This window comes from Rhagoletis zephyria, unplaced genomic scaffold, assembly GCF_001687245.7.
Source record: "Rhagoletis zephyria isolate East Lansing unplaced genomic scaffold, Rhagoletis_zephyria_1.1 Rzeph_scaffold_00013, whole genome shotgun sequence".
NCBI classification, from domain to species: domain Eukaryota; kingdom Metazoa; phylum Arthropoda; class Insecta; order Diptera; family Tephritidae; genus Rhagoletis; species Rhagoletis zephyria.
In genome coordinates this window covers 713,671-732,309 of record NW_016157097.1, presented here as the reverse complement: position 1 = coordinate 732,309, position 18,639 = coordinate 713,671, and the positions used below count along the sequence as shown (strand labels likewise).

General features: G+C 34.9%; 1 protein-coding gene across 11 annotated transcripts in view; it reads left to right on the top strand.

The window, feature by feature from the left end:
• The window catches only part of Gdap2 (ganglioside induced differentiation associated protein 2), a 93,484-nt gene that overhangs the window by 55,230 nt on the left and 19,615 nt on the right, over window positions 1–18,639 (top strand). For all 11 annotated transcript variants that reach the window (XM_017611886.1, XM_017611833.1, XM_017611878.1 and 8 more), the window contains 2 exons: window positions 4,554–4,690; window positions 6,572–6,666. In XM_017611886.1, coding sequence (XP_017467375.1) covers window positions 4,554–4,690; window positions 6,572–6,666 — 232 coding nt within the window. The remainder of the gene's footprint in view (window positions 1–4,553; window positions 4,691–6,571; window positions 6,667–18,639) is intronic.

Genomic DNA, 18,639 nt, shown 5'->3' with positions numbered 1-18,639 from the left:
TCAATCCATCTTGGTGGTTTCCATCCACATGCACTTCCGAACGTGTTTTTTTTTTGCCGAACACTGGAGTGCACCTGGTAACAGATTATTTGCTAAGATTGCATAATTTACCCATAGATCTGGCTAATAAAAGGCAGTCTGGATTAAGGAAATTTCAAGGGAGGTAGTACGGATTTTAGTAGTCTGTCTGAATGATAGTTAAAATTTCGATCTCTTCCCGTTACTAGGATGATTCACTGAGCTATTTGGTTCACTTTAAAAATTAGCGCAATACCAAGATAGAACAGTATTTGCCGATGGATGCTTGGGCTTAAGCTTGGTGAATGCGCGGTAAACGTCCCTATTCAGGAACCAACGCTCTTGGATGGAGCCGGCATAGGAGCACCATGAATTTTTTTCTAGGAGGCTAATGGGGAAATCTCTTATTCCTTTTTCTATTGAAGAATTTACAGGGTGTAAGTTGCATTTCACGACGTTTGCTACTTTGAATATAACGTTCATACGGCGCACAGTGCTTCCCTTCCATATAAAATGTGGGCAAAAATAGAATTATGGGCGGATTTAAATGAAAATTCGCTTCGTAGTACAATTTAAGACGCTAAATGAAGTTGAAAATTTTGAGTTCTTGTGGCATTTACATAGGTATGTACATATAGTTCGTTCTATTTTTAAAATGGAGGTGTCAAATGTAAGGGATTGGCCTGCAGATGTGCAATAAAGTTTTATTTTTTTAAAACAGAATTTTTTGAATTTTATTCAAATTATTTAATAAGGTAAAGGAATTAGATATTACAATGTGGGTATCAATAGAAATGGTTTTCAAAATCCTTTACTTCTAAGCTAAACGTAGAATGTTTAAAAAATCAAATTTGCTTTAATTAAGGAAATAAGGTAACTGAAATATGTATATCAATATCCGTATCAGTTTATTTAAGGGTGCAGTAATTTAAAAGGAATGTAATCAGAAAAAATCACTGATAGACAATGTACATATGTATTTGTAATAAAATAACAAATACGACGTCGTAAACCTTTGGTTTGACACAGTTATTATTTTAGTATAACTAAATTTTACTTTACAAACTGATGGCAACTCTCTTTGTAATATTTGCAAGCTAAAACTTTTAAAACTCTTTCGCCTAACTCCCATATGGTGATACCTATCTATTTTAATAAAATTATTCCTCTAATTCCAATAAAATTAGCTTTTCATAACAGGTGGCAACCATCTACATGTAGTTAAGAAAAAGACTTTGATTCAATTTTTTAACAGGTGGCAACTCTTTAAAAAAAACATACCTCTATTGTCTAAAGGGTTTTAATCTGACACTTAATTTTTGAAAATAGAACGAATCATGCAGATCTGATGGCACTGACAAAAAATGAAAAAATTAAAAAATGATTTTATGCATTAGCAAAAAACCCATTACTTTAAAAAGTGCAGAAAATGAGCAGTTTTTTATTTCCTCTTTCGAAAGCTAAAAACCCGTACTACTTAATAAAATAATAAAAAATAACATATTTTTATATTTATTTTTTATTCATTCCATTAAAATTTACCTTTTTTTTTAATTTTTTTACACAAAAGTGTTTTTCTGGAATACCTATGCGGACACCCTGTGTTTTTATTTTTATTCCTGTAGTTCTCTATTATCTATATGAAAATAAAAAACTTCAAACCAACATTTTATTTAAAGAATGTATTTTTTAAATTTGTTTCCGTGAAAAGTTTACGAATGGCTAAGCTCTTATTAGAGTTCTTAGTATAAAATTTGTCGACTTTAGTGGCTTTCTGGTGACATACAGATTATTTTATAGGAAACTTTCGGTTTGAGTTTTTTTAGTGGCAGAGAACACCTTGCAGACAAAGAATTTTTCGATTTTTGCCCACTTAGACAGCACTGTGCGCCACATTTTCTAATGCTGAATTTCCACTAGGCAATAAATGACAACAATTTTAATGGCAAAGTTGGGCATTGAAAACTTAGGTCATTACGTTAAAAGGCAGTCATTAAATTCATTTCCGCATGGCATTTTCTAATGCCCACAGTTTTTTGTCATTTCAATGTCTTGTGGAAATTCGGCATAAGATATTTTTATCGCTTCGAAAAATCAACTTTTGACGACAAAAATTTTATTAGAATTCTTTTAAAGATGAGTGGATATTTTTTGTACTACAAAGAGGGAAGGTACTCTCAACAAAACGATTCTCAAATTAGTTTCTGAGCAAAACTGAGCTAGAAGACAAATGTTACGTCACAAACTAAGGCGCAATGAGAAGCCAATCCTGTGGGATAGAAAAAATGTCCACAGAGCGATAGTATGGCGGCGTATTGTGAAGTGCTTCAATTCTGGAACAATACGTACTCAGATAGCCAGTCTGCTGGAAACCAAAGCTATATTTTTCATCAGCTCTACTGATCAGGGAAATAAGATTTCAAGAACAACTTTTAGTTGACGGTCCGTTCTAAATTAGAATAGAGTAGAGGGAAAATGCTTGTGTAGAACTTCAATGTCACTGTTGGCTCTAAAATGGACTATGGAAGTGGTATCAAGTAATACCAGATTACTTTTTCGGTCTCAAAATATTTTAAGTGGGAATCGAGAGGCCCTATAGGTATTGAAAAAGACTACAAATTTAAATGAACAGGAACCTATCTCTCTTTCTGGACCGAAATACATAAATAGTTTCGTTAGTATATTTCAAAGCAAAAGCGCTAAGGCTCCAAGCGATAGCCAAGCGTAAAGGGTTTCAAAGGACGCATGGCTATGTCGCATTGTCCATGTCTGTTTATCCTGCTGTCTATGTGTGTGCAAACCTTGCGCCAGTCGCCTATTTACAGCAGACGTAGTTGTCCTATAAAGTCAACTGCCCAAAGTTTGGTAGCCAAATTCGAAACAAGCGGTTGGGTAAGCAATCAGCGAATGTCCGTCCTTGGAATTATTGAAAAGAAGCGCACGGTAGTTAACTCCTTGACGTGCACTAAAATTCAGCTAACCCAGGAGCTCAAAGTATATGAAAATAGGCAACGACGTTTGTTCATTAACTGGTATTTAGAGCGTAAGGAAAATTACTCAAATTTGGGTTGTAAATCATCTTTAGCGTGGTGGCCAATTTTGTCTTGGACAACTAAAATAAAGAAGATCGTATAGGGAGATTAAGAAGAACCGGACTCTGACCTCTTGACGAACGGCTCTAATGAGCAACTCATCAATCTCTGTACGCTGCCGCTGCAAACTATATGTAAACCTTTGTGGGTATTAAATTTAGGTCCGCAGAAAGCTTCTCCATACAAAATAAAATCCCTAAATTCTCCAGTACTAACTAAAGGAGATTCTTCTTAAATTACGTTCCATGCGTGAAAGGAGGTCCAGATCAAAACGTACAGGCAATGCTACTACCAAACGACCATCGTATATATGTATGTAGACTGCATTGCAAGTAACTGACCTAAGAAAGCAGCCATTGAACTTAAATACAACGGAAAGTCAGCAGACTAAATTTTATTTTGGAAGCGCTTAATCTTACCAAACATACCACATAGTCACTTGACCGAACTGATCAGCTCATGTGTAAATCTATTTGCTAAAAAAAGAATGTCAAAATCATTTTTCCCCAAGTTGGAATTTCTTATTTTTAACTGTCCCACTCTGCTGCCACCTTTTACCCTATGCCGTCCATCAAGTATTCCGACAAGTCCAAGCAAGCGACAGTCTTATCAGCGAAACGAGCCTATATCTTCTTTTTTTTTCTGACGTGTGACCGTTAAAGGGAATAAATATCTTTTATCTTTTATAAGTATATGTAAATTTGTTTCCATATTTATGCAAGTGTATGTGTCGTTAGAATTTATGAGCAAAGAAGCTTTTTATCTACGCCAACAACAATGCGGACGGCGCTGAGTTCTATAGTAGGACAAATAAGAGGCGGATCAACAAATTGTTCCACGCTGGCGGACTTGCCAGTGTATTAGCTAATGGCCGAAGCAACAGCAACAGTAGCAGCAGCTGCTGCGCCGCCGTGTGGAACTTGTTGATGCAGCACAGCTCAGCTTCATTCAAAAAAATAAACCAGCAGACGACAGCAGCAAGCGTAATGCTCATGGACCCACGAAACGCTTTGCTCTGCGCGCATTCATTCAGTCGAGTATTAAATGTCACTCCATTCATTATACACATACGGCGAGGACAACTTACCGCAAAAACAAAAAACCGACGGAAAACTTCGAAGCTGAAAGCATAACGCGCAGTTTGCGACTAAAACAAAAAAAAAAAAAAAAAAAAATAAATAAATAAAAGCGGAAAGTGTAAAATTTCGTGAAGATCGGACAAGCTGTGGTCATCACTAACCAATAAACAGCAGTCGCATTAGACTAGGAAGTTGAGCTGATCTCAAAAAAAACAAACTAAACAAAACATGATCAACGATTCCTTTGAGTTCTCTTGTAAATACTTAACGACTTTGTCAAATAGATCAAAGATTCCGACATTCCGACATGCCTTTGCCTGGCTGGAGTTTATCTAATAGTGTTTTATCTTTCATTTCTTTGTAGCCGACGACGATTCCGATAGTAGCCCACACGATATGGAAGGTAACGCTTCAGATTTGGAAAGCGGATTTGCCGATATGAACGGTGTAAGCCTTAGCAGCTATGGCGGTGTCACATCGGCCGCCTATTCACAAATGCAGGTGAGTTGCAGTGCATTAAAAATGAACTTAACCAAATTTATAATAACACAAAGGTCATACGAATTATGCATACATAGCAGTATACATATATGTATGCACAGCAGAGAAATATACCGAAAAAAGCTATTCCGTTCCCCTAAGATGCAGACACAGTACCTGCGAACTCCGATGGAATAAAAATTTCAACTTCAAAGTGAACGGGTTTTTGAGGCTAACAGCTTCTTACATTTACTACCTTCCGTATTTAATACAAAAACGACTTCAAAAATGATATTATTCTCAAAATAATACTTCCTTTACTGCCACACCTAAGTATTGGTGTTACACTTAGCCACAGCGAAAATTATCCAAAAAAAAAAATAAGCAAAAATCTCCAATGATCATTGCAAGCTACTTCTCCTTCAACTTTTGGTGCGATGTTTATGTTTTTTTTGTTTTTTTTTTTGAAATTGCGGTGAGCGCCGAAACAAGTTTCTTCCCCAGCTAAGCTGCACGGTTTATTGACTTTTAACCCTTGTGTGCTGGATTAACTGTAACAACCCCGCATGTTGTGAACTCAGTTCGATTTTTACATTTACATTTACATTTTTATTATATAAATTAATTCCTTACATTTTGAACTTTTTGTGGCTCTATAACGTTTTTTCAACACGCATAGGTGGCTTTCACTACATTTGTGCGATTTTGACCCCATACAATTGATAACCATCTTTCATTGCGTTCATTGCAAGTTTTCGAATTTTCCAAAAACCCTTCTGATATAGAAATTTTGTAGCTATATAGTTGCTCAATGCCGCAGATCTCTCACGTTCACGGCAACTGAAGGGCTGACGAACTCGGCATCTCTCTTCAAACATTCTACTTAATGAAAAATTCATAGAAATAGCAATGAAGGGCGGCGTATGAAACCGACCTGTCATATTGCCAAACAAAACTGTGGCCAGCCATAGAGGTTCAATGTACTAACAGCCAGTTTCACCAAATTATTTAAGTGAAAATTACTTTAATTTCGGTTTCACCAATCAATTTTATTTTGATTTAAGTGACCTATGCTCTGCACTTAAATAAAAGTTAAATCAGAATAACCACACTCAGAGGTGTTACACGTTTAATCACCTGATCATTGTGCATCTGCTGCTTACTTGTATACCAGCCCTGCTTTTACAACACAGCGTGCCAAAGCTTTCAAAAGCTCTCAGTACAAATGAAAGCGAAAGCTAGTCCTAGTCTGTTTTACAACCACTTTTTACTCACTTAAATAAATAGTTTATTGAAACTGAAAATAATTAAAATGAGATTTAAATAAAAAATTAAATTAAAGTTAATTTCCACTTAAATAGTTTGGTGAAACTGGCTGTTAGTCTTTACTTATTCTAAAGAGGCAGGACATTCGCTGTGTGATTGGAGTTATCACTGGAAATTATCTGATTAGCTCAGACGTAGCTAGACTGGACGCACCCTGGAACGAAGCTGCATAGATATACGCGAAAATTTCAAAATTAAAAGAAAAATTATTTTAGAGTCGCTGCCAAGTTTTAAAACTATTTCCCTAAAAACTCGATCAAAATTTTCGTGGATGTCTTCATTCTGTACGTAGAACAAAATAAGCTGGGTAAATATGAGATGAAAGAAAACCTCAGAAGAAATTATCTTTGTCGCTTTTGTGACGGGCCCTTAAAGTACGTGTAATCCTCGACGAAGGACGTGAATGGAGTTTAGATTCTTTGTATTTATCTGTCTGCAAAATGTCTTTAAGTAGCATTTTCCGAAGAATTTCTGCTTTGGCATGTATTTCATAAACATCTTTCTGTCTGCTTTAAAGTTAAAGAAAACGAGCCAAAAACTGTATTCAATTTAATCATTGAATTTATTATTTTTCAGATTGATTTGGATCGACAACATCTCTTAGGCAACCGGAATCAAGTTTTCGAAAGTGTTATTGCCGATGGTCTGGAAGGCTTAGAACATCAAGAGAGGTGAGTGATATTTAAGTAAATTATATATGCGATTATAAGTCTAACATTCTAAGAATTGATTGTAAATAATAAAATCTGTGTTCATAAGGAAGAGTAGCTTATGTCGAAAGACTGGCTTTAGTATAATGCGGCATTCGCAGCATACGATTCCGAATGATTCACTGGCGCCGAGCCGTTGAAGAACTTTTGGCAAATAAACGTGCAAGAAATAGTTCCGATACTAGCAAGTCAATATTCTTATTAAGTCAGATCAAAAAAATCCTTGTCGTTTAAAGGATAAAGGGAATGCCGCATTATACTAAAGCTAACTTCTCGACAGAAGATACTATATTCCATACGAACACTGATATATATTGGATATATTTATTCCACTGTTAACCAATTAACCTTCGGCTTTTAATCTCAATGTGGCAGCGCATTTATGTTGCTCATACGCCTAGTAAATCTAATTTGATTTGAATGACATTTTTGTTTTACACATATGTGGGGGTACTTACCATCCCAGCTAGCCCAGTCGGCAAAAATCGAAATCTGTATGATTTTGGCCGATATCGGTCAGAGAAGCGTATGGAGAGGTTGACAGGAAGTCTAACCGACACGACGTGGGAAATTCTGACCGACGATTCTGACGGATATCTAACAGATGTCTGACCAAATAATCATGGAAAATATCGGATAAGGAAATAAATAAAATTTTCCAGACATTTCGCCCCGAAATCTGTACGAAACCTATAAGACTTGTCTAAATAGTCAACTTTTTATTCCGACTTGTCTGATATCAGAAATTGTCTGGCAAATGTGCTAGTTGGGATGATTCATTAACTCCCTTACAAAAGCTTTGCACACACAAACGAACCCACACACAGAGCCTTGTTAAGGGAGCCGATTTTGTCGAGAGGGAGCGAGAAAACTGTTTCTGAGCAAAACTTTTATTATTGAATCATGGGTACTTACATAAGATAACAATTTTATGAACTTCTTATGTTTTACTTTTAAACAGAAATAGCAAAAACCAGTATATACATACATACATACATATGTACTTCTGTTGTCGGCAATATTTCTATTTGTTTAATGGTGTTTTCGTTTCTACCAAAGAATGTTGCCCTTTGATTGCGTCTTTTTCTTTTCTTGTTCGACTCTAAAATAATGGCAAACGGTTAGAAAATTATGTTGTTTTGAAGGTTGGCACAGCGTTCCATTAAATTTCTTTGTAGACTTCTTTGCATTGAGTTTTGTGACCACCATACTTGAATACATAAAGCTTCGTGCTACCATTCGATAAAATGAAAACATTCTTTTACAAACGTCGAGTAGCAGTCACCGTTTAATAAAACATCAGACCTTATTCTTAAAATGATTTAAGATTTACACAGGAAAATTACCGGCAAAAAAACTGTATCGACATAAGTAACAGAAGCAACGAAGACCTGCCCTCGGTACTCTGGAGAGAATACTTCTCCTCCCGATACTAATATGAAAAGAGGCTATTCCCACCCGGCAATATTCGAAAGAAGAGGCTTTTTGGGAGCCCTTGTTTTGGATCTTTTGAGCTATAGACCTTCCACACTCGACTCTTTACTCTTTTTTTATTTTGTATGGAATAGCCAGAGTTGCAAAGCCTTCTGATTCAGCTTTCCTTTCAGGGGGGAATTCACATGAAATAATACTTAAGGATACAGTTCAAATTTGAATTTGCGAAAGGTTTATGTTACCTGAAAGCATTTTCTCGACTGAAAAAATACTCATAGGAAAGCTCCAGAAATTTTGCAACTGAAGCTTTCTGGAGATTTGGTATACAGATGAATAAGAATATTTAGTAATAGTAGGAGCTCCGACAAGGGCACGACCTTCATTCATCTGTTTAACGGATGAAATCTACTTTGTATGAAATTTAACGTGTTAGGAAATATTTCGCCAGTGGGTTGGCTAAAAAAATCCTGGCCAGGATACTTTTAATTAAATATTCAAAAATTATTACTTTTTAATTTTTGCACTCATTTATTTATTGTTATTTAGACCAATCGAAAGCATAAAGCCTATATAATGTGTTAAATGGATGAGTGAAAGTTACTAGTATTACCTACCTGTAGAAAACCCAACATTTTCACATTCCATAGGCTTTATACTTTCGATCGGTATATAATTTGTTCATTAAAGGAACAAAAAAAAATAAAATAATTGTTCAATATTTGATTAAAAATATCCTTGCCAGGATTCTTTCAGCTAACCAAATAGATTTCATCCATTAAGCAGATAAGTGAAGGTCGTACCCTTGTCGACTATCAGGGCAATTCTGGCAGGCCCTAGAAGGGGAACATTATTCATCGTGTTTGTGTCTCGGCACTCACCTCAATGTTAATGGTTACACGCTTGAAAAAGTAGACGTCTTCGCTTATTTTGGAACCACCTATATCGCACATACATAATAATTTCAGTCTTGAAATTCGACGGAGTATCTCTTTAGCCAACAAGTGTGATACCATGGACGGAATAGGCAGTTGAGAAGTAAAGTCATCGTTGGTCGTACAAAAAGCACACTCTTTAAATCATGCGGAATGGCCGTATGGCGCGAAGGCATAGACAATGAAATCATCTTGGAATTTTCGAGAGAAAGATTCTGCGGAAGTTTTACGGGACTTTACGCTTTGGCGACGGCGAACACCGCAGACGATGGTGTCCATGAACTTTACAACGATATACATAGACATAGTGCAGCGAATTAAAGTACAGCGACTCGGCTAGCGTGGCCATGTTGTACGAATGGAGAAAAACGCTACAGCTCTGAAAGTATACAACGAGGATCGCGGTACTGGTAACAGAGAAACAGATGGAGAAGGATTTGTCTTCACTTGGCATTTCCAACTGGCATCAGTTGGCACAAAAAGTAAGCGACTAACATGCTGGCAGACTCGTACCGCATCTCTTAGGCAGTTGCAGGGCCAATTACAAAGAAGCTTTTCAACTCTTTAGCGTTGTGTCTTTTCTAATGGCTTATATTCTTCCTTGCTTATGCCTACCATATGTGACCGGTTAGTTGCCTTTAAGGGGAACGAAAATTCTCGCTTAAAGTATAACAACGAAAAGCACGTCATTATGCGCCAAATCTGCAGTCTAGCGGTTTTATTTTAAACGCAGTGGACATGTATAATCTTACTCATGTCTATACTACCCACCGCCCTCATGTATGAATTACTTATTAACAAGCTGTAACACGACAACTAATATTTTCACTTACAAAATACTTCAAGAAACATACAGCTTAAAGTACTATCTCCCTATTTCAAAGCGATTGCTTTTATAACCAGCAATAAATCTGCTGCCATACAACGACACCTTCATACACAATTCATACATATACATACTTAATTGCAGATGTATTAACTAAACTCGCCTTAGTTATCTTGAATTTCAAAACAACAGAATTCTTTTGCGCTTCTAACTGGCATTTCCTTAACAAAAATAAAAAAAAAATAAAATGATACTATGGCGTAACGTGCTAAATGAAAATGTAATAAAATATCACTCAGTACTTACATACATACTTAAGTACAGAGAAGTAAGCAAATTCTTTTGTAATAAATATATAGACAAGATCTTTTACGTCAGGCGCCAACTAAAATAAACACAACAAACTAAATAATTGAACAGGCCATGGCGGTAAGGAAGCCACTAACCATTACAATGAGTTACAAGTAACTATGTACAACAAGTAACGTTATTTTTGTCAAATACAGACATACGCATATGTATAAGTATTTATTTTATTCGCGTCGTCTACCTGTAAAATTAATTTTTCAGTGAGTATTACACGATACCAATTGGTTCATCAACTATTTAGTATAAAATGTTTTCATAATATGGAATCTACTAATTTAATTGGACATACCCGTATTTCCACTTTTAGCCTTGCTGTCATCGTCATTGGCTGTTCAATGTTATTTATAATAGAAAGTTCTAAAATATTAAGCACTATCAGAAGGAAATATATAGTACACAAATACTATTTATAGAGTCCTTTTGCCTTTTACTTTTCTACGAGACATTCAATTATTATGTGACTTCATTGTCGTCAACCATCTATCATCACAGTTGGATTATGCAATTCAAAGGTATTGACGTCAAAATAGGCATAGGGCAGTTTAGGCAGTGCATGGGTAACGAATGATTATTTGGTAAACAAGGCTCGCTTTGTGTGCTATGTGGCAAGCCCCCGGCAATACATGGCTCGTGGCAAACGGCGACTAAATACGTCATTGAATGCGTGTCGAAGCGATGACGTCACACACGTAAATTTTATTATCCTGCAGCACGCATATAGTTGTACAAAATTTTCATTTATGTTTGCGCTCTCGGATGCGAGTATTTATGTGTATGCTCATAAATACTTTAAATATTTACACTAGAACATACATCCATGAATGTATACTTACCCACCCCCAGGCGCTTTCTTCAATAAATGGTGATAAATCTCAATCTGTGTTTTTTTTAAGACTAGATAGGTATATTTATATATACACATTAGGATGGTCCAAAAAGCTAAAGTCAGAGTTTGAATGCTGTTTTTATTACTAAAGATTTGTTATTGCTCCCCCCGTTGCATTTTTTGGGATTTGTGGTGAAGCTATAAAATATAGTTGCTCTGGAAAAGTGGTAGGTAAATAATTAAGTACAACTATTGGGAATCTTCTCAAGAGAAGCAGAGTTTTCTGGTTGAAAAGTATTGATTTTCAAGAATTCTACACCACATCTACGAAAAGTTGTTTTTCCCCATATAAAATACATCGACAACTTTGAGCGCATTAAGCGACCTCCCAATATTTTTTTATTTCAAACAAATGTTCGATATAGAACAATCCTAGGAGGTGAGAGCACAACAATTCCGACTTTAGTTTTCCACATGCATTTTTGGACCACCCTAATGCACATGAATAGCCAACCGGCAAAATAAGCGACAAGGAGTAAGTGAGATTCTTTATCTTCGACGCGATAGCCCATCCGCATTCCTTTTTTACTCCTCGTTCTTGCTTGGAACGACAAGAGTTGCAAAAACTTTTTCAACCGCTCCTCTCATAAAAGAAGAATTGACCCCAAACACTTTGTAATCTCACTATGAATGTCAGACCTGTAATATTTTTTAATACAGTTTACAAAGAAAAGGTCACACAGTGGTCGGAGAAGCCACGTATTACGCGAAAAATTAGAAGGGATCTTGCGGATCGTAGTACTGTTGTAATGCTAAATCCGAATATGCTATAAAATTTTTAGTTTGACAGTTGGGAGCTGTCAAATCAACTGCCGATTTCTCTAAAATTAAAAAAATCTTTTTGAAAATACCACTGAATATGTTTTTTGACATTATGATTACGAATTGTATATCAAATTAAAACCTTGACAGTTGACAGCCGTCAAATGAACTGTAAATTTTTCTAAAATAAGACAATTTCTTTTTAAATGCCACTGATTAGGTTTTAAGACATGCTGATCACGAATTTTATGTCAAATTAAAACGTTAAGAGTTGACAGCTGTCAAATAGACTGTAAATTTGTCTAAAAATAAGCAAATATTTTTTAAGATACTGCTAATAAGGATTTTAGGCATGCTAGTCATGGGTCAAACTAAAACCTTAAGAGTTTACGACTGTCGAAGGGGCTGTGAATTTCTCTATAAATAAGGAAAATTTCCCAAGAATTAAACGTGCTATGTTGTAAGGCTCACTGATCTTGAGTTCTGTATCACATTCAAACTTTTTTGGTTGACAACTGTCAAATCAACTGTCATTTTCAGTTGATTAACACAATATATTTGTTTACCAAAATTTCATTTATTATATACGAGGGAACATATCTAAAATGAATTGGAATGGTTAAATTTTGCAATAATTACAGTAGTTTATGTATAAGGTATGGATAGTTGGGGCCATATGCTATACATATTTACATATGTTGAGCTCAAAAAATTTTGATCTAGGCCCCAACAGTTTTTTGTTTAAAATTTTTTTTTATTTTATATGAATTTCTCATTTCCAAACCTTCAGTTTTCTCATTTTTAAATAAAGTTATTCAGATTTGAATTTCAGACGCCATATTGGATTTTGCATTTTGAATTTTCAAAAACTAGTTTAAAATCTGTAATGAGCGAACTTAAAAACCTCCAAATACCAAATTTCATGAAAATTTAGTAATTTTTTAAATTCCTAGACGCCATATTGGATTTTTGAAAATTTATTTCAGTTTTATGAAGACACATGTTATCAATGATATGATGCAAAATATAGAATATATTATACAACCCTACAAATTAGTTTTACCTTTTTGAAGAAAATATTTCTTGAAAAATAAGCCGTGTTATTAGTGTTTCATATGAACTCATTATTTACAATGGTTTATAAGTAACACCAAACCAACAATTACCGTTATAATTGAAAATTCCATAAAAAAATTGTTATGAAATCCATCATCTCATAATTGTTAGAACGTGCCACGATCGAATTCATTGAATTAAACGGATAGCAGATATTATTGAAAATACTAATCAGTTTTAAGTTCGTTGAACATTTCTGAATAAGCATAGCTTTATTCCGATTAATTTATCACAGTTTAAAAATATGCCTTTTTCGCGTAAAACCCGGTTTCTCCGACCACTGTGGGGCGTGGGAAATACGAAAACTTCACGAGGCATAGAAACCTACGGACTCAATTACCACCGTCCCAACACCCTAATAGTCCTTCATATCGCACGGACTCTTCAAAAGAGACACCACTCAAAAAAAGTTAGGTCGATTTGTTTGCATAAACGATTTGTAGATAGATTTCCAATTAATGCAAATATTTTTTTCTTCATGATTATATTTTCTAACTAGAAAACTACTGTTGTGGCTGTTTTTTTTTATGAATTTCATTGAATCTGTACAATCCACAAGCAGTTATATTTCCCAGTATAATACACTGACTTGTGCCGGGTATGCGATACATAAAGTTACCGACCGACCTTCAATTTATTTAGCACCCCATTCAATTTGCATGCAAGCCTGCCTCAATTAAGCACTCAAATGACACAAGCAAGTGTATATAAATAGACACAAACCATTTGTGGAAGTCCTTCCGGACCCTTCGATATCTCAAGTTGGTGAAAACTCTACTCCAGGATATGCAGCTGCTGCTACTTTCGTAATATTCGATATTGGCTTGACTTTCTGGTGTTTTAAATGTAAAATCAAAAAACCAATTGTTCCATTCTCAATCAGGTGCAAGTCATTAGAATTCTTAATCCGAGTATTTTTAAGACATTTAAATGACAAAAGAAATTAATTTAATTTGCGGTTAATTTAAAACAAGTGCAACAAATCAATAAATGCTTCCTGCAATTTTTTACCCTGTCAAAATCGCGATCACCTTTTCATCACTTTCGCTTTATGCGCATATCATACATATACCCATAAGCATGCGTGATTATGTACGCTCAAAAACCTTCACGAAAAAAAAAATAAAATTTATAAATACACTTAAAAACAATTTACCTTAAAATGCATATATTCGCAAAAATATTTAAATTATATTTTTATCAAATAACTGAATAAAAATACTAAGTTCAGTGCGATGACATGAAAAAGTTAAAATTCAAAATATTTCACATTGTTCAATCAGTGAATTTAATTAAAATCTCGTTTGTGCTAATTAGCATTTAGATCATTAATAATTTCGCAATTGCTGTGCGAATATATCATTGTATGATTGTACTAAGCTTGTACGGACATACTACATACATATGTATGTAAAAACTTTGCATTGCAACTTGCCGAGTGAGTTTTTTACATTATAAACGAGTCAAATTTTAGTGAGTAATTTTATCAAATTTAGTTCAATGAATATCTTGGAATCACAAATTAATTAATTACAAATTATAACAAGTGGCATGCAGGCATGCAGGCACCGCCGTGATCAGAAATAAGAGAAATAACTTGACTGGAACAAGAGAAAAAACAGAGATAAATTACTTATTAGCACATTCAGGCGAAATAAGTTTTGAGTTAATATTGATATGTTGATATAAAGTACCAACTGAGTGACGCGTCCTTGTTTTTTTTTACATTTTTTGTCCAGCCGTTTTCGAGATATCGATTTATAAAAAAACGTTCGATTTTCAAATGCCTATAACTTTGGGGGAAAGTAGGCCGATTGGGACCATTTTTTCAATTCTTCATTTTCAAAACCGTATTTCTATAAAATTTTCAAATTATTAATATCAAATTTTGATTGCCAAAAACATGTACCGATCAATTTTTTTCCAAAAAAACTGTCATTCCGCATATTTTAAGTGTAGTCCAATAATGGGATAACAATGGGATCTATTTTTTTATTTTCAAATGAATGTAAAACTAACAAATTTTGCGAACTCAACGCCAAGAACTCTAGCAGCCAGTTTCATCAGTAATTTAAATTAAAAATTATTTTTTATTTTCTGTCAATATCCATATACAATTTTTCACTTAAATTGCTTTTGTGAAATGAGCTGTAACTGCGTTAAATCGAATGCATTAACTCTCCGTCAAACACATGTTTCGATTAGCACATTCGGTACGCATGAGTCTGACTGGACCCACATGCAAATTGTATACATTTATATAGAAATTATGTGCAACATTTGTTCAGTTAAACTTATTTACTGTATGTTATTCAAATACTTACTTAATTTAAGAGCTTTCTTTTTTTTATTTTATTATTTAAATACACTAACGATCAAAACTGAGTGCATGTTCGACATTTTATTACTTACAGTAACATCACTTTTTTAATAATAAGCCGATTGCTCTGAAATTTTCAGCAATTTGTCCTTATTATCTTAGGTATAAAGCCTAGTATACAGGAAAATTAACAAGTGATTCACAACAAAAACGCAAGGTAACTCTCTTCACTCAGTTTTGAACTTTTCTGTTTTGAGATTTTAGGAGGTATATATCAAGAGGATTGTGGAGACTCCTTTGCTTTTAATAGCTCTCTACTGAGTTTTCTATGATTTCGCTTGGAATATTACCCCATTATAATTTTACTCGCCTCCAAAGCTCTTCCATGTTACTGGAGCTCGCTTGTGCTATGCTAATCCTCTCTTGACCAGAGCGCTCAATTTTTCGATAGCTTTGAGGTCTGGGATTTGTGCTGGCCACCATGTTAGATGTTTTTCTTGGCATGGTGTTTTTGAAGATATTGATAAGGTCTTTCCCAAAAATATGCCTTTTTATCACTTTGCAAACAATTAATTTTCGTACCATCGGACCATATTACCCCCTTTCAGTACAAAAGCTCCTAGTCTCGTGACTTTTACAAAATTTCACTGGCAGCTTAATGGCTTGGGATATTTTACTTGCTGGCATTTGGTGCCATGGGTTAATATAAAAGGTATAATGAACACATATTTGCCGGACATTGTAGACAAAAGCGCAAACCCTGCGGAAGAAGTTGTTTGCCAGCAGGACGGAGATCCAAAGCATTCTAAAAATATTCCACACCGCCGGCTGCTTGAGCAAAATTTTCAGGTAATGGAGTGGGCAGCACAAATCTCAGACCTCAACGCCAACGAAAAATTGAGCGCTGTGGTCAAGAGAGGATTAGCAAAGCACAAGCGAGCTCCAGTAACATGGAAGAGCTTTGGAGGCGAGTAAAATTGTAATGGGGTAATATTCCATTGCATTCCGTTGCATTCCTTCATTTTAGGTAAAAATCATCTCTTGCCATGATAATTCAAAAATTTAAAAGAAAATTTGAGAAACGGTTGCATTCCTTCACTTTAGGTAAAAATTACATAGGAATATATGTGGGTCCAGCCAGACCTATGTGTTACGAATGTGATGTATTAATCAACATGTCTATATATCTAGCTTTATATATATGATATCGACATGATTTTTTACGGATTGGTAGTTCACTAAACTTTAGTAAGCTACCTGAAATTTCAAGTATCTAGCTATATTTAAAGTACCTTTTTTTGTAATTTGAAAATGGAAAAGGCCTGGCTGGGCTCATGTATCAGACGAAGGGTTAATCAAAAATATAAAAATACTAAATTGTAGCGATAAGATATCTGTACATTAATGCAGGTAGTAGTGCTTCGCTATGACTATTCGCTATAGAAGACTAAACCTCGCTTGAAAATATTATCAGAAAAAATCCTCTTTTTAATGTGAACTTTCAATTTAAGTCCTTTTTTTACAAACGGTATTGGAATGAAAAATATTTACTATATAATTTTTAATGATATCTATTATTAGTTTTACTCGGACTAAAGACGACAAAAAGTGAAATTTTCATTTTTTAAAATTCTACCCTTTTTAGTTTTTTCAATATTTTTAAAATTCGATGTAAAAGATAAATCATTAAAGTAAATTTTTAGCATCAGATTATGAAAATCATATGAGTAATGTAAATGTAATAGAGCATTAAGCGATTGGAAGATTTTTAGCCTTTAAAAATCTTTTTTACAGAGTTTCATTTTTCGTGTAAACTAGTGTTATGGTAAAAAGTTTAAACATTTGTAGTAGAAGAGGTTATTTCAATAATCCGCTACTTTTTTGTCTATTTTTCAATACAAATTTTCCAATTACGACATCTAAGCAAATTCAACCGAAATGGCAATGAGCTGCATTAATGCTCAATGACATTTCATACAAAACCAATCGATATTTCTCAATAAGAATTACGGTGCCATCGCATGAATAACAAGTGTGACCGGACATACATATATAAATATGTACATAAATACATACCGCGCGACGTTTTCAAAAGGGGCACATATATGTACATACATATGTATGTATAATGACAAGTCAAGAACCGCAAAAGCAATGGGGCAAGGCCGTGCCGGATACCAAAAAACAAAGAGGAAAAACATGAAAAATAAGGGAATGAGCAAAATAACAGTGCGCAGGACACATGCGAGCAGCAAAAAACTACGACGAGTTAGCAAGTACAAATGAGAGATAGAGAGAGAGTTCAAAAGAGAAACCTTAAGTTCACGTGGTTTTCATTTTAAACGCTTTTATTTTTTTTCACTGTCTAAACACAATTTTACAGCCAAAACATCTGAAGGAAGCACTGTGCAATTCTTATGCGAGAACGATCATTAAGTTTATACAATCAAATAAAAAAGGCCACCAAACACCTGAAAGTAAATTTGCAAAGGTAAGGCCGCTGTGGTGTAGTGGTAATCAGTGCGCGTTTACACCCCGCAGGGCCTGGGTTCAAGCCCTGGCCAAAGCAACATCGCAAAAAAATTTTGAAAAAAGATTTTTTTCTTAACAGTGTATTTCTGCCATGAAAAGTAGCTTCTCATAAAAATACAATCGCCGTTCGGGGTCGGTGTAAAATTGTAGGTCCCTCCCCTTTGTGGTACAACATCAAGGCGCACGCCACAAATCGGAGGAGAAGCTCGGCCAAACACTAACATATGTGTAAGCGCCAATCTATTATTATTATTCAGTTTCAAGCTGCTATGAAATCCCGTTAATTTTTGTATTTTTTTTTTTCGCTGGCAGTGTCCTCCATATAAAAGAAAATTGTCGAGCATACTTTTATATGGAAAACACGTCAAACACCTTCAACCAAAAAACACAATTCTTTTTGTGAGCTGTCTGCAAATGTTTTTTGATGTTGGCTGTTGTCTGTCGCTTCACCTGAACATATGAAAAGAAATTCCAAATAATCGGCAAAGAATCGGCGAAAACGGGCCGATGCCGATGCCGATGCCGATGCTCAATTTTGTGCCGATACTAGCCGATGCCAATGCCGATGCCGATTAATCGGTCGGACTCTATGTTCTATAACATAGAGCATCGCTGTCACAAAGGCATTCAAATCATTTCAATGTTACTCATACGCAGTGTACAACAGTGAGCATTCGTAAAGGATATTAGTTACGTATACGCCATGCACACCCACCATTTGTATGTAGTTATGTTTATACAAATGTAATTGTAAAGC